Here is a 23874-nt window from a genome sequence, read left to right as displayed (position 1 = left end):
TAAGACACTCAGTGGCAAAAAAGAAATGAAATAAAAAAAGACATTCTTAACATGCAAAATGTTAGCCTTTCTTGTGATTCAATATTGCATACGATATTTTGGAATATGTTCTTGACAGAATATATAAACAAAGAAAAGGCTTAAGAATGCCAACTTCCAAAATTGCTAATCTTTTTCTGTGTGGGGGGAGGGAGAAGATGGGTAGTGGTGATGGGAAGGCAGCAGTGAATTTAGGGTTCTCAACATTACATGGCTCAAGACTCATTTCCAGGGCCGGTCCTACTATTAGGCAAGGTGAAGCACTCGCTCAGGCAGCAGGTTCCAGGAAGCGGCAGAATAAGCCACCACCACCCTACTTCCATCACCTCCACCCACCCTTCCTACAGGGCCACTGTCTGCCTTTCCAGTGATGGGGAGCTCACGCAAAGGCTTGCAAGATTTTGGATCCCTATAGCTGAGAAGGAAGGTGATGGCGCTGCAGGCAAGTGGTGGTGTGAAGGGCAGCAGTGTGACAGGCAGGTGGTGGCGGCTTCTTGCCTCAGGCAAAAAGTTAGCGTGTGCTGGGCCTGCTTATTTCTTTTGTGATTTTTTGAGTTGGCAATGATAACCCTGTGAGGTGGGTTTGGCTGAGAGTCTGTGACTAGCCCAAAGTCACCCAGTGAGCTTTCATGGCCGAGTGGGGACTAGAACTCGGATCTCCCGACTCCCAGTCGAACACTTTAGCCACTACGCCACACTGGCTCTCTTGTTATGCTGCTCCTCAACCAAAAAGGCACCAGAGCAGCTGACATTAACTCAATTAAACAAGACATTCCCTGCCCACAGGCTTACACTCTAAAAAGACAAGATACACAAGGAAAAAGTAAGGGGAGGGAAGAGGGGGGAAATAGCAGGGCTGGTGGAGTGGCTCTGCTTTCCATGAGCTCAGCACACTGGAATGATTGGTGGTGGTGATAGTTGGGAGCGGATAATCACGATGATGATGATGATTCTAATCATAATAGCAGCAGCAGCAACATGGAAAGGTCTCATACTAGGTGCCAGCAGTATGGGAAGTCATCTGGGCAATGTTGTTCAAGCAAGGATACAGAAAACTCCATGAGCTCTGTTATCCCTCTGGCAATCACCTCCCATCCAATGGTTTTAAACCTTAACTTTCCAACTCTTGAGAGAAACATTTTAACTTTGCCCAATACTAAAAACTAACACAAATTACGATTCTGACATTTTATTATCATATATCTCAAAGCTTCCCCAAACAAAACCATGTGTGATGTCAAAAGAAGGGAACTTATGTCCGATCCTGTCTGGAAACAAAGCCCTATGAAGAGAGACTGAAAGAACTGGGCATGTTTAGCCTGGAGAAGAGAAGATGGAGGGGAGACATGATAGCACTCTTCAAATACTTAAAAGGTTGTCACACAGAGGAGGGCCAGGATCTCTTCTCGATCCTCCCAGAGTGCAGGACACAGAATAATGGGCTCAAGTTAAAGGAAGCCAGATTCCGGCTGGACATCAGGAAAAACTTCCTGACTGGTAGAGCAGTGCGACAATGGAATCAGTTACCTAGGGAGGTTGTGGGCTCTCCCACACTAGAGGCCTTCAAGAGGCAGCTGGACAAGCATCTGTTGGGGATGCTTTAGGGTGGATTCCTGCATTGCGCAGGGGGTTGGACTCGATGGCCTTGTAGGCCCCTTCCAACTCTGCTATTCTATGATTCTATGATTCTATGTCATAGGTCTGCTTCTGTGTAAATTCTGCAAATAAAAGTTTACCAGGGGGTAGATGTTTGCCCCCAACAACTCAACAATGGTTTGGGGAAAAAATGCAACCTGAAATAGATTCTGCAGCCAAATCAAACCAAAGGATTAACCTATTGGATCAGAACAAATTTCTGTCTCTAATCCAACACTTGATAATAGCCCATGAGAAGGTCATAAGCAGAGTACAATGGAAATACCCATCTCCAGTTTTGTTCCCAGTACCCACTGGTTTTGAAGAGGTCCCATCCCTAGCTATGCAAGCTAACAACTACTGATAGAATTCCCCTCCGAATTTTCTCTAACCAATTTTTAAGCCGTCTGAGCTGTTGACCATCACAACTTTCTGTGGCAAAAGTTCTTCACATTAGTTATTATATTTAAATAAGTTTGCTTTGCTTACATCTAAGTCCCAGGAAATGAAATCGACAGAACAGAAATCAGAAACCTGCTTGACAGGATATCCTGCTAACAGATCCAAGTGCTTACTCCTCAAAATACTGCATTCATGGTGGTGGCCCCCAAAATAAATGGAACCTATGCCCAAACTCTTAACTTTTAAAACAAAACAACACTCATCTAGTTCACCAAGTGCTACAATTTTCTGGACCAACCAACTTTTGCCTGGCTGAAAGACTATAGTAAATTAGCCTCCAAGCTTTTCTCATGAAAGGTCACTGGCTTGGATCTATTCCCAACTGAGTTTTCTGGCACATTTTGCAACTCACCAGTTCCAGCAGAATCGTGTTTAAAGCCCAAGCAGCAAGCAACAGACAGGAGTGTAGAAAACAGCTGCCAACAAGAAGACTGGTTTGTACATATAAGCAATCATATCAGCCAATTCAGTGGCATGTTTCATATGTCCTAACAGCAGATTCACTCTCCAAGTGTAGATTCTTTTATAGTGAGAATGGCACCATCCATGCTCTAGAGGCAGGTATAAATTGGCTTAGGGAAATGCCAAGGTTTGCATAGGTTCTTAGGGGGGAAACCCTAAGGGCATTCATTCATTCATTCATTCATTTATAAGCTGCCTTTTAGGGTAAACCCTCCCAAGGTAACATACAACAAAATTTAAAAAAACCACAAAATGCAATGAAATGATATAAATAAATTTAACTATTAAAACTAGTTAACATCCTACACATAACAGCTCCCAAAAAAGGCCTAATACACTGACATCATCATCATCATCATCATTATTATTATTATCATCGTCATCATCATCATCATCTCTTTTCTAGCTTGTGGTGGTTTTTCTAGACGGACATGATGGACTCTGCCAAGTCATGCTGTCTTTTACAGACTCAGGAATGTCCTGACAATTGAGCATGTTTTAAGTATGACTGCTTTCTGGATGTTGGTGTGGATGTATTTTGGTAGGCCCAGTTTCTGAAGGTTTTCTGAATAGTTTTTTGATGTGATGCCAGTGACTGATGTGTCTAATGGAATAATTGTGACCTTTGCTAAAGTTCTTTAACTTCTATGGCCAGTGGTGTATATATTTTCTCTCTTTTCCTCTTCCTTTTCTACAACATTTTTGTCATTAGGTATTGCTATGTCAATAAGGTACACGTGTTTTTCTTTTTTGTCTGTAACTGTTATGTCTAGTCGGTTGCAAGGTAATCATCCTGCTCCTTCTCCTCACTGCCATCTTTTCAGCACCAGGTTAGGACTGTCCTCTACTCCCAGGCATTTAATGGCATATGATGGGGCATTTATGCCACTGTTTGAACAGGTCTAGTATTTTACTAGAATTGTTTTGAGCTGTTTAAATTGTTTTGAATCTTTATGTTGTATTTCATCTTGTGAATTGTTATGAATGGCTCAGAGAAGCTTTGGCTACTGGGAGGTATAGAAATGAAATGAAATGATATAATATGAAAATAATAATAATAATAATAATAATAATAATAATAATAATAATAATAATAATATCAAATAACACCATGTACACAACAGCTCCAAAGAAAGCCCTAACTCAATGACAGGCCTAACCCTAAAACTTAGTTACTGACAGGAAGTCTATTTAGCGGAAATATTATAGACTTTTTGCTCCACTCCTTTCATCCCGTCCCCAACAGAATGCAGCCTCCAAACTTTCTCTTAAATGGAATTCAGGCTGAAAGATACTTTGCACCCCTGCTTTAGGGAGACCAAAAAAAGCCTGATCAGTGGGGGTGGATGGGTGACATAACACTGGGTGGGAGGAAAAATGGAATGGCATGTTGGAAAAGGGCATGGCTGGCAGGCACTTGAACAGGAGCACTTCATACTGCAACATTTTATTGCAGTCCCAACAGGTCTCTCCCATCTCCCACCACACCCCAATTCTGAACCCATCCATTCCAATGGAACTTCTTTCCATATAAAAGGTGTGGAGATCTAAGCAAGGACTACTCGACAGGCTGTTATATATTACCCTCTCAGCCTTGGAAAGGGAACTAGATGACACATCTTCTCTCCCTGCCCACACGGCCACTGCACAAGCAATTGCCTGGCACAAAGCCACTGCTACTCTCAGTGCCAAACCTTGTGTTGCTCCAAGGGACTGCTTGTCGCTGGCAGGAGTGGAAAGGAGTCACAGGGCCTGGGAGCTGATCCTCAACACACTAAACATTCTCTCAATTCCTCTTCCCCCACCCCACCCCCCAAAAGGAAACTGACAATAAACATAAGAGGGAGCCCTGCAAGATAAGGCCAGGGTGTCTTATCTAGTCTAGCATCCTGTTTCCAACAGTGGACAGCCAAATACTTTCAGGAAGACCACTAACAAGGCACAAAGGAAACAGCTCCCATAGCAACTGGCATTCAGGGGTATACTACCTATTGGCATGGAAGCAGCTACTCTTACCAGCACCAATCGAGTTTCCTACCACCCACATCCCTGCTGTTATCTCAAATCGGACATGGCAGTGGGGATTCCTCCAGGGGGCAGAGCTAGGAGCCTCTGTGGAATCCAAGGGGCTCTGCAGGCTGGAGCTTCCCCATCCCTGTTCTAAAGTGTCCTTTGCCCATGGTCATCACCACACCTTGCAACAATGAATTCTATCACATTGTCCTGCTTTAACCTGCCCTGAATCTACCTCCGGCCAATTCCACTGAGTCTCTCACAGTATTATTGAGAGAGTCCTCTCTCCTTACTTTTTACACCCTATGGCTTGATTCACACAACGCGGCAAGCTAGAGAATGGGTTGAGTATGGGTTGTTGCTGAACTGTGGGTTGTTGTGTTGCATGAACCCAGCCATGCTAACAATCCATGGTTTGCTAACCATGAACAACCTTTGAAGTGAACCCATGATGTGTTATTGAACTGTGAACTGTAGGTTGTACATGGTTAACAAACTATGGTTTGCTAACACAGCTGGGTTAACACAACAACAACCCATGGTTCATTGCAGTCCCAACAGAAAAAGCCCTATCCTGCATGCATATCTCACAGTCCCACACTAACTTTGCTTCAGCAAGGCACATACATGAAGATAATTCCTTCCTTTTACAGGCAGAGAGGTTATTTAGATTTTCAGATAAGGGCTCCCAGTTACAATTCTAGCTAATGAGGACCGCATGACAGCATACTGCACACTGCTGCTGAAACTGCAAGAATAACCTTTGGGCTTTTACCCCACTCCACCCCTTTTCTAGTAGTGAATCCATAGAACTTTCAATCTTCACAACATAATCTGTGCAGCAATCAGTCAGGGTTTACAGATCAGACATTGGTTGAAAGTTCTCAAGTGCTCCATCTTGGTTCTATAAATCCCCTTGCTGGGAGCAAATACCCCTTGCAGCTATGAACAGTACTTCACCTCACATGCCCTGTACAAAGACCCCCCTCTCTGTCCTCCCCCAAGTTCTCACACTTTGCAGAGAACTTGAGGAAAGCACTAGCTGTGTTCACGCATAACGGTAAATTGTGTTTAGGTTAACCATGCTTGTTGCTTTAGCCATGAATTGTCTCGCAAAATAGCAATCAAACCACAGAGGGTTTTCCCTATTTCTGGATTCTTTCTCATCCACCCACTTTGTCAACATTCAGAGTGGTTTCATTTTCAGGCTGTTCTTGCTGGGCACATCTGTTTCAAGGCAGACAGCAGTGCAATCAAGCCAAGGATAAGCCTTGGTTCTGTGTTCAGACATCACAACAAGCCATGGTTTAAACAAGCCAAACTTCATACAGGTGGTTAACAAACCATTATTTGTTTGCAGGAAAACGCAGCAACAAGTTAGATTTCAAGAAACCACATCACGGCTTAGTATTATGTGTGAACTGGGCCAATGTGAATACAGAGACAGACACCTTTCTTCTCTCTACCCTACAAAGTTTGCTGCACACATGGTTTTTGCAGGAGACAGAAGCAGGGAATTTGAAGTCTGTAGAAGTATTACATGAGGGCAGACAAACACCCCTCCTCTGCATACAGTATACCATGGGACTGAAGGGAGGGTGACGTCCGCTGGTAATCACAAATAAGGACTTCCTAGCAGACTCCTGATACTGTCCTGCTGTTACATTCATTTTCTTTTCTAAAACAGTGTTGTACCTACATTACAGCTGAAACCACAATGGGCAGAATGATGTGAAAAGGGCCCTGCCGTGATCAGGCTGTGCAGTGCATGGAATAAAGTGGGCTGAACTTAACAAAATGACAGCTTTTGGTTGTTGCTGTTTTAAATAAAAGTATGTTACGCTTAAGGAGTGTGGAGAAGAATTTGAAAAACCAAGATTCTAAGAGTTCAGTACAAGTGTTGAGTGGAGCTTAGCCTTGTTAGTCAAAGGCTAACAAATAAAATGTAAACTCCCCCCCCCCATCCGAAAAAACAATTCAAACATACTCTGTATGAAAGCCTTTGGAAACCTTCTGCTATTCAGAGGCCTAGAGGCCCAATGGGTGCAGCTCCTGGAATGACCAAAGAGCAAATGCGACCAACTGCAAACGCATTCTTCTAAAAAACTGAACGCTGCCAAGTTATCTACCAATTCACAAGAGAAGGTGTCAGCTTCCATGTTCCCACCAAATCTCACATGATGTGATCTGTGCCCCCTTCAGAAAAAGACTCTTTGTAGACACCCTGAATCTACAGTTTGTAAAGAGAAGAAAAATAAATTCCAGCGAAGGAACTAAAGGCAAAGCCACACATACACGCACATCAGATTGCTTCAACAGCAAGCAGCGGGTTAGGAAAGTCTTGCTCTGCAGAAGTAAATGTATATGGTGGGGGGATTATTGTTAAAATCAAAATGTGTTGGCTTGTAAAGAGCAATGCTGCAGAATAATTGTCAGCATTTAAAGGGTCTAATTCACTCTCAAAATCTGGCATCTCCCCCCGGCTTATGCTAAGGAAGATGTCTGAGAACTTCCCACGCTCCCTGACTCTCACACAGCTTCTCTGGGGTTAGCAACTGAAAGAACTTCTGCAAAGTCACAGGCTTGCTAGAAACCAGATACACACGGTAAAAGAGTAGTTGTCTAGATGTTGCAAGAAGCCAATTGTATATTGCTGCTATAAAGCAAGAGTCTTTCTGCAATCAAGAAAAACATGTATCGTATTCCCAAATTTGGTCTGGTAGTTCCTTTCTGCACAAACAGATGTTGCTTGATAGCAGAAGACACCATTGTTCTTAGGGTGACTATGTGAAAAGGAGGACAGTGCTCCTGTATCTTTAATAGTTGTATTGAAAAGGGAATTTCAGCAGTTGTCATTTGTATATCTGGAGAACCTGGTGAAATTCCCTCTTCTTCGCCACAGTTAAAGTGCAGGAGCTATACTAGAGTGACCAGATTTAAAAGAGGGCAGGGCACCTGCAGCTTTAACTGTGGTGATGAAGAGGAAATTTCAACAGGTTCTTCATATATACAAATGACACCTGCTGAAATTCCCTTTTCAATACAACTGTTAAAGATACAGGAGCCCTGTCCTCCTTTTCATATGATCACCCTATTTTTAAAATATATATATTTTGTAACCAATTCTGGAATATGATATACAATCTGGTCGCCCCAGCCCTGAAAAGGATAGCATAGCACTAGAGAAGGAATAAAATGATCAGGACATTGGAGTACCTTCCCTATGAATAAAGGATAAATTGTTATTGCTCAGTTAAGTGAAAGAAGAAAGGTGACCAGGACATGATATAAATGGTGTGGGAAGAGTGGTTAGGGTGGTGGTGGTGGAAATCTCCCTTCTTTTATAATATCAAAACTCAGGATCATCCCATGAAGTTGATCTTGTTTTATTATGATGTTGTAATTTTTATTTTTAATTATTTATTATTTTTATCTTGTTTTCTATTGCTTCATAGTATCCTTTACCGTGAACCCCTTAGGGATTTTAGTATATTAAGCAGTATGAAAGTATTAAAAATAAATAAGGAGAATGGACAAAAGCAAGTCACATTTTCACACAAACATTTTATTTATTTATTTATTTATTTATTTATTTATTAAGTTGTGGAACTTGCCACCACAAGATGTAGCTGGCCACTAATTAAATACCTTTTTAAAGGTTTAGGGCACAATCCTGCGCATGTTTAGACAGATAGCTAAAATGGAACATGACCAGAAGAAGTACAATTCTGAGTGCCAGATGCTGAGGACATACAGTAGAGGAGGACTGTTACTTTTACGCTTCTCCGAGGCATCTGGATGACCAATATCAGCTACAAAATGCTGGATTCGATGGGCCCTCAGCCTCATGAAGCATAGCTCCACTTATGTTGTTATACTCGGTGCTAACAATTGCTGCAAAGCACCCCACTGCTCAAAGAACTAATTTGCATAGCCTATTTTTACATGATTAGCAGTTTGCATGTAATGCGCACGCACGCACATAACACAAAAAGGAATCACTGGCATCGGACAATTCCAGTATTATCAATCCATCCTTAACAAGCAACAGTACTGCGGTGATCCCAAATATTGTAAATTCCAAATTATTACAATCATGAGATTTGAAATGTGATAAATGTGGAGAAGCTGCTTACTTGGCTTCTGGAAAGTAAGTCTTCCAAACCTGTGGCACTCATATTCTCATCATGTTACTAGAGCTCAGGGCTCATATTCTCAAGCAACGTGATTATATAATTACTGAAAGAAGAGGCACTCAAGATCAGTAATGTTTGAAACTGAAGAACCCTTGGGATCAGGCAAAATACACTGCAGGGCATGCTAGTAGAAATCCATATCCCAGTTAGAAATGGGGTCTACAGAAAGCCAGTGGCTGTAGCTAGACCTAAGGTTTATCCCAGGATCATCCCGGGTTCAGCCCTGCCTGAGCGCTGGATGCCCTGTGTGGCAGTTAGATGAACAGGTTTGACCCCAGGACAATCCTGGGATAAACTTTAGGTCTAGCTAAGGCCTCAGTCTCAAACAGGTGTTCCTCCTTCACACATAGTAAGAATTTTTAGGAACCTTAACTAGCTAGCAGCATTACCCAGCTTACAGCGTCTAGAGATGTTGGCCTTCAAGTGGTGGTTTATGGAGTGCCCCATGACCAAAGTTAACGCACACAAAGTCACCATGGCCAATGCTGGCTCCATGTTTCTGAGGGCTCTTGGGTGAGACATCCTCAATGGGGCCCCTCCGTTAGTGAGTCTACCTTCTCACTACTATTGTCACCAGCTACTGTTTTTCCTCCTCCTTTTTCTCATCATTGCTACCAATTGCTTGTTGACAGGTAGAAAAACAGTGAGCAAGTAGGCCGTGACATCTACTGCTCCTCCTTCATTGATGCTGCCACCCTTCTCTGGGCCAGAGTGAGAGCGAACAAGGAGGCTGCAATGGTGAAGAGGAGGAGCAACTCCAGGAGGCTCTTGTCAGTGGGGCCCTACCATGGTGTGGGGCCTTAGCAGGTGCCTAACTATGCCTACTCTTGATGCCGGCCTTGACCATAGCCATCGCTGTTTTTTAAGAAGGGGGGATTAGGAGGAAAGAAAGAAAAGTAAAAGGCAGGCAGAGGGAGGGGGGAGAAAGAAGGACAATATGGTAAAAATATGAAGTGGATTTCCTGCGGCAGGTTGGAAATGAATGGTGGATCCCTGGTTGAAAAGGCTGAAGACTAAAACTTCAATAAAAATAACAAAGCTTTTGTCTTCTAGAATCCATAGCCTGAACACTCACTGCAGAACAATTACCAAATAGTAATCGTTCTGTTACAAATGTAGAAAGTGTTATACTTCAGATAATGTTACTCGTAAAAGTAACTAGAGCAAATGAGTGGTTTCCTTGATAACATTTATGCTCGTTACTTTATATGTGTGCTTTCATAATGAGTGCACTGTCATCTTGCCAGAGCCATCTCAGCTGACTAATTCTATGACTCAAGAATGTCATCTTAGTTCTGTTAATCAAGCTGAACTGACTGTTGTTTGATTGCTCCTGGATTGGGTTCATACCCCCTCCTCACAACCTACATAAAAGGCAAAAGAGGACTCTCTACTCTCCTGTACCTAGCAGTTTGTTAACGGTTAACCTAATTAAACTGCTCATCAGACTAGCAATACAATAGCCAGATTCCTGTAAAGGTACAGTAAGACAGTGGCCCTTTTCTACACCTAAGGATTATCCCAGGAAAATGGAGGGATCGTCCCTGCCTGCTCCCGGGATCCCCTGTGTGTCATTTGCATGCACAGGGATGATCCTGGGATGATCCCTAGAAAAAAGGCAGATGTAGAAACGGCCAAAGTTAGACAAAAGACATGAAAGTATACAGTGACCTCCATGGGCTACAAGGCCACAGTTTGCTCCTGCCAACAGCTATGATGGAGAATGGAAAAAAAATTGGCTTCTGTGCCCAAAACTCACACTGTCTACTCTATAGAACCATTAAAAAAATATGTCAACACATGGGAGGAATAGGAAAGTTGCAAGGAAGGAAGGATTTGGTATTGTTTAACAATGGGGCAAAAGAGGGCAGATTTTAGGGTGCAATCCAATGCATGTTTAGACTGATAAAAAGTCCTACAACTCCCAGCATTCCCCAGCAAACATGGCTGGCTGAGGAATGCCAGGAGTTGTAGGACTTTTTTTCTGTCTAAACATGGCACCCTTAAACATGAAACAGACTTTATGGATGGTCCCTAATTCTAGAGATGTGGTAATTGGCAGTGATGAGTTGGTGATAGATGATATCCTGTACATGTTCAGAAACAATTTCCTTGCTACTCTATATGTGTGTGTGTATTGCATGCGCACGCGCGCACACACGCACACACACACACACTTAAGATGTGCAGAGAAAATGCACTGCACCAAGACAACCACTGTTCCCAAAAGTCTCAGTGATATACTGCCCTTTGTCAAGGAAATATTTAATAGCAAATGAACAAAACTAAAGAGTGCCTTTATCTGAGCTAGTCCATTTCTCCAACTATTTCCTTTAGCAAGCAGCAAGTCTCTGGGGGCCAAAAGGCAAGATTTTTTACCACCTTTAGCTGGAGATGTTAGGGAATAAACCTGGGTCTTTCTGCAAGCAATGGCTGTGCCTCTGAGCTGCAGCCCTTCTGCAATATCACAAAGTAGTGAAACTTTTCAAATCACCCTGATTGCCTTAGGTACAATTCAGATATCATGCCAAACCATGGTTTGCACTGAGAGTAGTTCAGAATCCAAATGATGGTTTGTACAGTAAGCAGCCCTTTGTTTAATTCCTAATAACTGGTACCCATTGTAGAGGGAAAGCAATGGGAGTAGTAGTGGTATTTTTGTTCATTTAACTTATGCATGTATCTTTCACCCTTCTGCATTTATATCCTCAGCACAGCTTTTTCTGGGGCAGTGAGGATGGCTGCGAAAAAAATATAGTGCATTAGTGCATCTATCAGAACCACAAATTGTCTTATAAGACGGTAACAGAAACTAGACGAGAGATCCAGGTCACATCTTGAATGCAGACACTATTTTTCACGTACTGAAAGTAGCCACACTGAAGTCATTTGCAACATCTGTTTTACTGGCATGCACTTTTTAAAAATGAACAGGAAAAAGTCAATCAAGCCCCTCTTCCCCACACCCCCTTCCGCCTTCTGGTGATGTATATGAGTTTCTTCATATGGTCGGCATTTACTTTCACCAACATCTCTGTACATTATAGACATAATAAAAAGGATCTCTGTCTCTCTCTCTCTCTTTCGGTAAAGATCGCTTTATGTGAAGCCGTCTGGCAAGTCTGCAAAACCAACACCACACTCTCTCAAACATTACAGATTTATTCAAAAAGTTCCAAAAGACTACAAAATATAATAAAAGCCTCCTTCAGATATCTAATTTCATTTCAGCATTTCTCCAGGGCACTCTCCCCACTTGTAACAATTAAAATCCTCAAGTGACACACATTGAAAGTATATGTCCCTTACTCTTTTAGCCTCCATTTGTGTAAGAATTTCTCCTCTAACCCTAAATACATGTCTACAACCACCAACACCTTCTCTGCCAACTTCATGCATCTGCTGAAATAGGCTTTTGCCATAAGAAGCATTAATTGGTCTTTAAGGTGCTACAGGACTCTTTGGCCACAGCTAGACCTAAGGTTTATCCTGGGATCATCCAGGGTTCGCCCCTGCCTGAGCACTGGATCCCCTGTGTGTCACCTAGATGAACAGGTTTGACCCCTGGACGATCCAGGGATAAACCTTAGGTCTAGCTATGGCCTTTGTTAGCTTTGCTGCAACAATAAACGCGGCTTCTCATCCAGATCTTGGAATTCTGAACTTTTGTTGCTTTCTCGCCTTAGCAAAGCAGTTTGTACAGTGGAAGTACAGCAGCTGGATGTTTCAGCACGTGGGAAACTGCTCTTGAGAAGCCATTAAGAATCTTAAGAAGCCAAATTAACTGAGTCACCAGAGAATGCCTTTATTCTTTAGGGAGCCAGAGAGAGATGTTTAAGGAGTTATCATTTACATTAAACTAACTTAGGTTTTTACAGTCCTTTTCCTAGCTGCCTGTACTGCTTTTCTACACAACCCTGCCTCTGATCCCCAGAGAATATTATAACTCTTTGCCCAACTGTTGCATGAAATTTGGAAGGCTGGGAGGAGGAGGCAGAGAAGGAGAGGGCTAGGTTAAGGCATCTCCATCCGGTACTCCGTTACCATCAGTGCTGCTTAAACAGAGGATGTTTGAGAAACCACCCAAGAATGCAGTCCTGGAAGACAGACTTCCTACTATACGCAACAGATTGCCCCTGTTTGAAATATGCTAAAGGGGCCACCAGAACCCTATAGACACAGTCCTAAGCACCTAAAGCATTCCCCCCCCCAAAAAAAAATTCTTGAAAATGTTGGCTGAAATATTATTTCCCTATAAAGCAAAACATGGGAATCAACACAGACATATGGCCTGTTTCTCATCAGTTTTAGCAGCAGTTTTTAGCCTGCAATTTCAACTGTGTTAAGTCCCCAGTGATTTTTCACTTCCTTGTATAAATACCAGAGAGGACAAATCAATCCAGAAATGTAAGGCCAGGGGCAAGATTTTGTTCTCTTCTACGTATTCTTCAACTTCTGGGTCAGGATCCACATGGGGAAGCCCCACCCTGGTCTAATTCTTCTTATTAAGCAAGTATGCTCCATTGTTTGAGTATTCAAAGTGTTTCACACTCTTATAACAATCCTATAAGGCAGGTCAGTATTGTTGCCCCCCCCCTACATTGTAGATGGGGCAGGGGTACAATGGCAGAGGGGGGGTTGTCGAAGGCCCCCAGCGTGGCAGAGATAAGTTTTGAACCAAAAATGCTCTGCTTCACAGCTGGATTGTTGCTTTCACTGTTGTCTAGGGCTGAGTTCTCTTTCCCGGCCCAGCTCCAAAGAGACAGGAGAAGAAAAGGTAGAAAGAAAGGGTAGCATGTTCCTTTATGGGGGGTTAAGGGGGGGTATCTTTCTGGTATGGAAAGGTTCAAGGCTTCCATTCTAAAAACAAAGAAATAAAACCACCTCCTGTGTCACATCAAAACAACAGAAGAGCCTTGTGCCTCTTTAAAGAATAACAAATTTATTAGAGCATAAGCCTTATCCAAAGACTAGGTGTGCATATGGTTGTAAAGCGGGGGGGGGGGGATGATTAATTTGTAACTATCAAGAAGCCGCTCAAGTATATTAACAAAACCACAGGACGCGAATGGTGGGGAGACGACCTTTCATCAGGTTATGATCCACAGATTTTCCCCGCAACACAAACATGTGTCTCAACCCAGGAGGGAAAGTTTGCTTCCCCCCCCCCCACCCACTCACAATCTGCAGCCAGAGAAACACCTCTCATTTCTTTTTCAAATCACACCTTCCGAGAGTAACCACGGAGGGCACCTCTTCGCCCGCCTCCACTTCCCCCCTCCTTCCGGCATACCCTATTTTTAGAGAAACGGGGGTAAATGCTCAGGGCCAGAATGGGCCACTTTCAAAACCTTTCCCGGTTTTGTCTGTCTGTTTGTGACTCGGCCTGGGGAGAAAAGAAGCCCGGGGATGAGGGCAAGGTCCCCCCGGGAACGTAACGTCTGAACCTGCCTCCGAGGCAAACCCCACAGCCAGCCGGCCTCCCATCCATCCGTCCGTCCATCCCACGCGCGCCCAGCCTTGCGGGACTCCCCCTTTGCAATGAATGGAGGGAGAAAGAGGGGTGGGAGAAACGCCTGAGGCTCCAAACACCGAACCTGAGCGGGCTTCGTCTGCTCTCTCCCGCGCTCTCGCGCTCTCTCTCTCTCTCTCTCAATCAAGGCGAAGCAACAAGCTGCCGCCGTTTTCCTCGCCGCCTCCCGGAAGCTTTGGGCAAGCTCGCGCGCATCCCCATCTCCGTTATCTCAGCCCAGACAGGACCGCAGACACGCAGGAGCTGCACGCCCGCACGCCCGAAAAGCTCCGCGTCCCGCAATGGCAAACAACGGGGGGGAAAGAAGGGGAGAGAAAGGCCGCCCCGACGGTCTCCCCCTCACGCCACCGCCACAGCCCCCGGAGGGAGAGCATTGCAGACTCACCGAAGGTCTTCCCACCGCCACGGCCATGCTGCTTCTGGTGGAGCCTGCGAGGGCGACGGAGCTCTTCACGCGGCCTCGCCTGGCTGCCTTCTGCCCGTCCTTCCCCCTCGCCCGACGCGACTGCCGCTGCAGCCACTCCTTCTGGGTGTCCTCCCCTCTCGCCTGAAAAGCCGCCTCTGGTTTCGCCTGCGCTCGCGATTATAAGCGGCAACATGGCCACCCGGCTGGAAGCGACCATTCGCTGGCGAGGGGCGGGGAGAGGTGGCGCGGCGGCGAGGTGGGAGGCGGCGCGGGGGCTTGGATGGCTGGCTGGCTGGCTGGCTGGCTGGTGGGGCCCGGAGCCCACAAGCCCCTCGCCAGGCGTGCGGCGCTACCTCGCCCGGGGTGGGCGCCTGGCGCCCCGGGGCCCGAAGGCGAGCGCGCGCCGGGCGCTTTCTTCCGTCCTCGGCTGGCGGGGCTCGAGGGCGATGCGCGGCGCCCCCCCCACTCCGTGGATGGCTCATGCCCGAGTCCGGGCTGCGCGTGGGGGTGGGGGTGGGGGTGGGGGTCAGGCGGCTTGGCTCGGCTCGCTCGTCCTCGCGGGGTGGGGTGGCCTAGGTGGAATGCCCCGGCTTATGCGAAGTTAGCCGAGTGCGCGCAAAAATATAATAATACCAAAACAAAACGGCTGGAGATGGGCATGGGGATGACAGCGCAGGCCGCCGAGGGGAAGAGCTCTCGCCGAACGGGGCTGGCAGAGGCGGCCTTGCTCCCTCTCTCGCCCTCTCTCTGGTGTCGCTTTGGACAGGGAGCTTGTCGAAACGCGTTCCTCCTTCACACGAACAGTTCTTGCTGCGGCATCCAGGACCGGCGTCAAGGGTAGGTATGGCTAAAGGCCTTGCTAAAGGCCCGCACCCCAGCAGAGATCCGCTGACAAGAGCCCCCACTGCAACAGCCCTCCCACAGCGGGTATTCGGGGTTGGGGGGAGGCCGTGCTGACCCTGAACATGGATGCTCCCTTTATAGCCTTTGCGGGGCTTCTCCTCCAGGAGTTCAACTACACCTAGCAGGATATTCCACTATGAAAGCGGTATATAAAAGGCAGGAGCCACACTGCTGCTTTATAGCAGTATTGCAGTGCACTGCAGGATCTACACTATTGCAGTACTGAAGTGCACTGACAACTGTTATATGGTACGTGTCATTGGGCCCCAACAGTTGTCAGTGCACTTCCATACCGCTATAAAGCAGTAGTGTGGCTCCTGCCTTTTATATACTGCTTTCATAGTGGAATATTCTGCTTGGTGTAGAAGAGCCCCAGGAGTTCTCATGTGTGCAACAGTTCTGCAAGGTGGATTCCACGCTGGGCTGGTCCAAAACACAACGGACTTCTCAAGCAACCAGTCACAGATGGTGGCTGGTGCCTGAGGCAGCAAGTTTAACCATGGGGCAAGTAGTGGCAGCCCCCTTCTTCAAGGAGTCCATCTTCTCATCCACTTCTCTTGCTCCTCATTCTCCTATTTCTCATCATTGGGACCGTTTGTTTGCTTGACATTAGGGATAGCCGAAAATGGCAAGAACTCGCCTCATCGCTGCTACCGCCTGCCTCCCCTCCCCTGCTAACCGGGCCACACAAGCACTCGACAGCTGCCCACCTTGGCTTCTGGCCCTTCCCACACCCCCACCTCCACTGCGTTAATGGTGGCCACCATTAAAGAGCCTCTGGAAATCATGCTTCCCCCATCCCGCACGCCAATGAGGGCCTTGTATTGATAGGGCCTTTAAGACCCCCATTGGCAGAAGTGGGGAAGAACGCATTTATTTATTTATTTATTACATTTATATCCCACCTTTTTTTCGTCCAAGGAACCCAAGCAGGGCCGGCGCTACCATTAGGCCAACTAGGCAGCCGCCTAGGGCGCAGACCTCAGAGGGGCACAGTACTGACCTTTAAGAGTCACAGTTTTATACAAATTAGCTGTTTTAAGAAAAAAAAACATAATAAAAGGAAAATGTAATAGTTCAGAAACTCTTCTTGAACAGCTGAATCGAAGTTGGCAATTTGCGGGGGGGAGTGCAAGTAGCTCGCCTTGCCTAGGGTGCAAAATAGTCTTGGCACTGGACCTGAACCCAAGGCGGTGTAAAGAATCCTCCTTCTCCTCTCCATTACCCGCTGCTGCTTTAATGACGGCCACCATTAACACAGTTGGGGGGTGGAAGGGCCAGAAGCCAGGGCAGACCCATGCTTGAGCACCTGTGGGAGGCTCACCAGCCCTCGGGTGCGGGTCCACACTCATACCGAGCACATCGTGAGGGCCGGATACGGGGTGGGTTGGGTTGTCCACTGCCCTCGTGGACCCAGTCTGACACTTGCACCATGCTTACTTGTTGTGGCAGAACACAAGTGAGCAACCAGGCAGTGGCATCCGCTGCTCCCGTTCATTTCAGTTTTCCACGACAACTTCCTGGTGGAATATGCCCTGGTGGCCAGATCAAATTGCTCTGCTGTTTCTTTATGTCACCCAGAATCCTTTGCCTGAGACTGCCAAGTCACTTTCCTTCATGGTCTTGATCACTGCTTAGCTTCTTGGTATAGTCAATTCAGCGCTATAATTGTGAACAACCATAAATAAAGCTCAAATTGAGATTGTTGATGTGTGTTGATAGGAGGATGCATGTTCATGGATGTACTGAAATAAGTGGGTTTTCTTCCACTTTTGCCATTTCTCTTTAGTGGATTTGGAACATGTTGGGCTTGAGCCTATGGGAAGCCTGCATACATTTAGCTGATTCACTGGGTGGATCATCAAAATCACCCTCTGCCTGAATTTTTCCAACTGTAAAAGGTCACATGTTGTAAAAGAACAACAACAAAATTGTATGTTCATGAAACAAACTTTTGTAGGTGACCGTCTAAAGTCCAAAGCAGATATCACATGTAATTCTGTGTAACGTGCACACACACACACACACACACACACCTTTTTAAAAAAACCAAAAGTAGCTGTGGGAGACCACAGATTTAAGTAGAAGAACAGCAGGAGGCTATTTTTTTCAACTCAAAATCACTCTCCCACTCACTTTTCCCCCAAGGGGGCGAATATATGGTAAACATGTAAATTCATCAGGATGTGATTCAAACCCAGGACTTCTACAAAGAAGGAAAAAACTAAGCTGTCCTGGTAGGGACCGATCTAAAAGAATGACGTCACATGGCACTAAAGGAAGGAGGGAGGGGGAGGGAAAAGGGAAGCAAGAAAGTCTGTAAAGTTCAGATACACTCACGTAAAGACAGAAAACACTTCCTTCCCTCATCCTGCCCCCTCACTTATCCCACTCCTTTTACACCCTCCTTACAATCTCTTTCCCACTCCCAAACTGTCTTCAGTCACCAGAAAATACCCTGCCATTTTTTTTGTAGGTGTCCCTAGATGGAACAATTGTAAGCAGTTTGGTGTGATGGTGCATATCAGTTGGAGCTTGGTTAGCAAGGTAAATCTGATCAGCTATTCCCTATCCCTCTCTTCTTTCAAGCTGAAGCAATCTGGTAGCATCTAAAGAACATAAGCAGAGCCCTGCTGGATCAGACCAAGGGTCCATCTAGTCTAGCACTCTGTTCACACAGTGGCCAACCCGCTATTGATCAGGAACCCACAAGCAGGACGTGAGTGCAATAGCACCCTCCCACCCATGTTCCCCAGCAACTGTTGCATATAGGCTTACTGCCTCTGATGCTAAAGTAACAAGTATTTGTAGCAAATGTTCTGCTTTTGAAACTTTCAGTAGTTCCAGAAACTTAATTCAGACTGCATCCTGACATGCATGTGAAGACACTCACAACTGCATTGCCATAGGTTGATATAGTTGGATGTCAGTCAGAGCTGGCTGTTTTCCGAAAGCTGCCATGGTTTGGGGTGTTCATGTAAAGAAACACTAGATATGTAGGTCCTTTGGTTACAGACACAGGTCAGTCACATCTGATGAAGTCTCAGAAACCAAAGCTTCTAACACTGAAGACAGACATAACGATTCAGGAGAAGAGGAACTAATTTGATAGCACAGAAACTGCCCTAAAAACACATGTATACTTCTGTTGTCAAGGTGAGCCCTGGGGGAAATAAAGGAAGTCCTGCAGCTTTTCATTATGGATCAATTTCAACAATGGGAAATCCAGCTTCAGGTGCCTATTGGCTAGTACCAGCAACGTCCCCAATTCCTGAATCAGCTTTGCAACTCTTTCCAAAATGATTTTTTAAATCATGTGACTAAGGAATTTTGTGATGAATGAATACACCCTTATATTAATAATGATTGTTAAGGTTTAGTCAACATGATGCTACTGTCTTCCATGTTAAAAGTACCAAAAAAAGGGGGAGAGGAATAAATTTTGGGAGTGAACCCATAAAACTAGTCTGTTTTACTTGATTTGTGTGTAAGATTGTTTGTTTGTCACATAGGCAGGTTAACACAGCAATTATCATCCAACCAGGGTGGTTACGTTCAACCCATCATGATCATAGGTACATTTTCTATGAGATGTACCTGTTGTTGTTGTTTTCTGGTTGTGCAACTACCATCACTGAAAAACAATACCAGAAATGGGGTGGCCATGTCTGTTGTAGCAAACATCAAAAAGAAGTTCTGTGGCACTTTAAAGACTAGCAAATTCTTTTTGTGGCATAGGAGTCACTGGAGAAGTTTATGTCTGGAAGCCACCTAGTGGCCAAGCAAAAGGATATATATTTCCCCCCAATATATAAACTCATGTCTCCCATGGTTCAATTGTGCTCAGCAAAAGTAAATACTTTACTGCACAGGTATTTCCACTCCCTGTGCATTTCCCTAACATTGGAGAATGCACTGGTCTCCTTTACTCCAGCTCCATTTCCAAGCCACTTCCTGGAATGGTATCAGAAACTACTTTAAAAGTAGCAAGAGGGTATGTGGAATAAAAAGCTAACCTGTGGTTATTTCACCCGGAATTTAGTCTAAACTGAATGCGTTGTTATTAGTATTTTGGAGATATACTAAACTTAAATTGGCCCTGTGAGAATATAGAGCCCATTTTAAGATAGTGTTGAGATGGTCCCACATTTGTTACTGGGATACAGAGAGCATCATTAGATGGAGGGGGGGAATCGTGGTTCCCTACCGTTGCTTCTCCGTCCCCGTTCCTGTCCCATGATACTTCCTCTTTCTTCCCGGAGAAGAAAGAGGAAGTAAACAAAGATCACGTGGCCCATTCAGAGGCTGTTTTTATCGCGCTGCTTTTCCTGCGCACAGCAGGAAATGGCAGCATATTCCGTTTCCTAAAAAAAAAGTTGGATTAACAGGGATCCATTTTGTGATGGAAAAAGGAGTGGGAGGTGGACGGCACCGTCTAAAGGACGTGTGAAAAACTGTGAGTGGGCAGTAGCGAGCATGTGATAATACACTCATCTGATGAACCCCTGATTCTGTGAAAACAGGAAAACCCCTTTCTCTGCTGTGTTTTGTGGGGAGTGTGGGAAATAACAAGGTGGACACAAGACTGGGATTTAAACAGGGTCACATTTATTAATAAGTCTGCGGAAAGGGTAAACCTAAGTGGGCATCTTCTCTAATCCGTCCTCATGCCGTTGTTTTATCGGGCGAGACATTCACGGCCTGAGAGTGGAGCCTCAAAGTTCACCATCTCCCAAGCTTCCCCTCTCTTGGGGTAGGGAGGCCTTCCATGTCAACCGCCCCTCGTGCTGTGGGGCTCTGAGTTGGCGAGGAAGGTTGGCCTCAAAGGTATGTTGTGTTTAGCAAAAAGACACAAGGCACATCCGTGAAGGAAACAATCCGGACTGCTTCTGCCTCCTGTGTTTTATGATCCTCAGGCCGAACCTTGGGCAAAGTGCTTTCCAAGCCGAGCTGCGCATGAAAAATGTAACCAGGCTCCACTGAAAGGCAGCTGTGAGAGGCTTCGAATTTGACGGGAGCAGCAGTGCTATAGGGAGGTGGGGTGAGGTAACCTTTTCCCACTGCATCAATTCTGTGATCTAAATTCTCACTCCCCAACATACACACACACATACATCGCTGTTTATTTGGTACCTTTTTTCTTAAATCACCAATCTCCTGTTTGGCCTTCTATTAGTGAATAGAGGACATTCTCCATTGTGCCCCCAAAGTTGTAAAATGCCTTGGCCAGCGATTCTCCTTCCCTCCCCAACCCAAATTTAATGCATGCATGCAAATATGTAAATGACATTGCAAGACTTGTCTTTTTTTAAAGAAAAAAAAAAGGATTGGATCCTATTGTAAGGGCTCTCTTTTCCCTATTAATATGCATGTGCTGTCCTGTGTTCTTCAGTCTTTTTCTTTAAGCATTTTGCTATTTTTACTCCATATTTTTACTTTTCTGTTTTTATTCCTTGTACACCCCTTGCTCTAATTTAGAGGGGGGAGGGATTACCTACCCATCCCCACCTGTATTTAAAGTCTTTCTCTGCCTTTAGAGCACCTATCTACACATTTATATATGATCATGTATAAGCGCAAGGAAAACAGTTAAAGCCACTGCTGAAATAACACCCAAAGTCATTTCCGTGATAAGCTCACCGAGGTGGAGTGGAATTCCTTTGCTGCGATGGGGTCTAGCAGAGGAGATTACATAATGCCAGTGAGGGTTTATGTAGGTTTCGCTGTGATTAATGTTGCATAATAAGACAGCGAGGAGGGAGTGGAGTATTATGGGCTGAGCTTCCAAAGCATGCCTCATCTGAAGCAGAAAAAGAAAAGAACCCTGGTTTTTCCCCTGTGTAGTTTCACATAAAAACATAGCTGTCCCTCATGCAGGTAGACAGATCAGAGTGCTGATAGCCATGGTATGAGAGTGTTTCTGCCAAGTGATGCTAAGATGTCAGGAGTGCGCTGGATCCTGTTGCTCTTGTTTGCTGCTATTTATAGAAGCCATCGATGCCGGAAGAAGACAGTTTGATGAGGAAGGATGCCATGAGAAAACGGTGCCACAGCTGAAGCTCCCACTAACTCACAGGGTTGGCAACTGACCGGTCCAATCCAGCCCTGTCCTGCTCTTGTGGAGAAGCTCAATATGCAGATATTAACAACAGACAACATTGCTGGGATAAGAACTGCTGCTCATAGAACTCCCAATTCCTGCCCATCAAAACTTCTAGCCCTTGCGACACCTAAGGATTATCCCAGGAAAATGGAGGGATCATTCCTGCTTGCTCGCGGGATCCCCTGTGTGTCATTTGGATGCACAGGGATGATCCGGGGGGGGGGGGGGAGGCAGGTGTAGAAATGGCCTCTGTTAGTAGCACAGCTGTGCAGACCCCTTGAAATGTGGGCAGCCTGACTGATAGATCCTGGCTACCTGACAAACATACCTCCATTTCCAACTTGGTTGTGTTCCATTTCTGCCCCTTGAAGAAATCTCTCTCAGTGCCAATCCATTAATATCCACTGGTAGTTAGGTGCTACTCTGTGCCCTTTCTTTATAAGAGCTGGATGTCTCTGCTGCAAGGAGAAGAGCCTTTATAACTATGGCAACTTATTTATTTACAAAAATAAATTCCACAGTGCGGAACATAGGAAATCGTCATGGGCCCATTGAGCTCCGTATTGTCTGCAGCACTGAGAGCATCATCAGATGAGTGTTTTATTGCACACTCGCTACTGCCCATTTACGGATGTTTGTGCATCCTTTAGATGATGACGTCCACCTCCCACACACCTCCCTCTTCTTCTGTTTGTTTTTCCATCGCAAAATTTAATCTGTCTTTTTAAAAATAATAATGGAATGTGCCGCCGTTTCCTGCTGTGTGCAGGAAAAGAAGCACAATATAAACTGCCCCTGAATGGGCCATGTGGTCTTTGTTTACTTCCTCTTTCTCTCCCCATGTAAAGAGACCATTGCTATTGTGGGACAGCAGCAAGGGAAACATGAAAATCCACCCATCTGGTGACGCTCTTGAGTGGGCAACAGTAGTTCCTCCCGAATTAAGACAGAAGTCATTCCCAGGGGTATTACTAAGCCTGTGCAGGGGGGGGTCTAGCTCTAGGGGGGGCTGGGAGTCCCGGGGTGGCAGGGGGGAGAAAGGGGGTGGACGCATGGGTTGGAGAAGCCCCAGTGGGGGAGACACCCAGCAAGTGGACAGTTTCTTATGGGGAGAGGTCTAAGGAGCCTGAGCTGCCATCCCCCCTTCCCTGCCCTACAGAGCTGATGTCCCCCCCTGCATTCCTTCCCTAGGGAGCTGCCTGCCAAAGGAGCAAGTTTCCCCCCCTTGCCCAGCTGCAGGGAGCTCCTTGCCCCCTCTCTGGGCAACCATACGGGTTAAAAGCCCTGCAATGGTTATATGACACAACAGTCACCCCACAGCCACCATGGGGCTTTCCTGCGAAGCTGCGCATTGGACAAGCTTGGGACATACCCTGGCTTTTCCTGCTGGAGCGACATCACTACGGCTCTTCCGCCATCTGACCTAGCTCCGGTGTCACTCCGGGGGTGTTCCTGGATGGAAGGCGAGGGGCAGAAGGTGGGCCCAGCGAACTGCATGGGTACCGGAAAGCCCATGCTGCCTCCTGTATCAGGATTACCTGATGCCACCCCACTGCAGGGTTGTTTCTAAAAGCGGGGAAGCTGGCACGATCAAGGCAGACCCCTGGAGGTCCCTTCCTTTGGGGTTTCAAGCCAGTTTACCCTCGCAGTCTAGGTGTGGCTTAATGTATTTATTAATTAAACTTTTAAGCCACCCAAGAACCCAAGTGTACGATTCCGTGTTAGCTCTATGCAGAATAGGCCCATTGAAAGGAATGAGCCTTTAAGTGATTCACAACTAACTTGGGTCCCATTCATTTCAGTGGGTCTGCTCAATCCAAAGGGAGAGGCGGGTAAGAAATAAATAAATATATGATGATGATGATGATGATGATGATGATGATGATGATGATGATGATGTTTCTTGCTGTTGGCTGTTTAAACTGTTTTAGGTAGATAATGTGTCTCGGTGTGTGCTGTTTGAGTATATATCTGTATGCAAATGGTTTTAAAATCTATTTTTAATGGTTTTTAATCTTTGCAAACTGCCCAGAGAGCTTTGGCTATTGAGCAGTGTAGAAATGTAATAAATGAATGAAATTAAATGGGGGGAAATCCATTTACCAGGGCCCTGGATAGTTTC

General features: G+C 45.5%; 1 protein-coding gene across 2 annotated transcripts in view; it reads right to left on the bottom strand.

The window, feature by feature from the left end:
• SEPTIN11 (septin 11) overlaps window positions 1-14888 on the bottom strand; it is a 106667-nt gene extending 91779 nt beyond the window's left edge. For both annotated transcript variants that reach the window (XM_063135292.1, XM_063135291.1), the window contains exon 1: window positions 14726-14888. In XM_063135292.1, coding sequence (XP_062991362.1) covers window positions 14726-14752 — 27 coding nt within the window. In that variant the 5' untranslated portion in view covers window positions 14753-14888. The remainder of the gene's footprint in view (window positions 1-14725) is intronic.
• Between the last annotated feature and the right edge of the window lie 8986 nt (window positions 14889-23874).

Source organism: Elgaria multicarinata, chromosome 10 (assembly GCF_023053635.1).
Source record: "Elgaria multicarinata webbii isolate HBS135686 ecotype San Diego chromosome 10, rElgMul1.1.pri, whole genome shotgun sequence".
NCBI lineage: Eukaryota > Metazoa > Chordata > Lepidosauria > Squamata > Anguidae > Elgaria > Elgaria multicarinata.
This window is presented reverse-complemented; position numbering and strand designations above follow the sequence as displayed.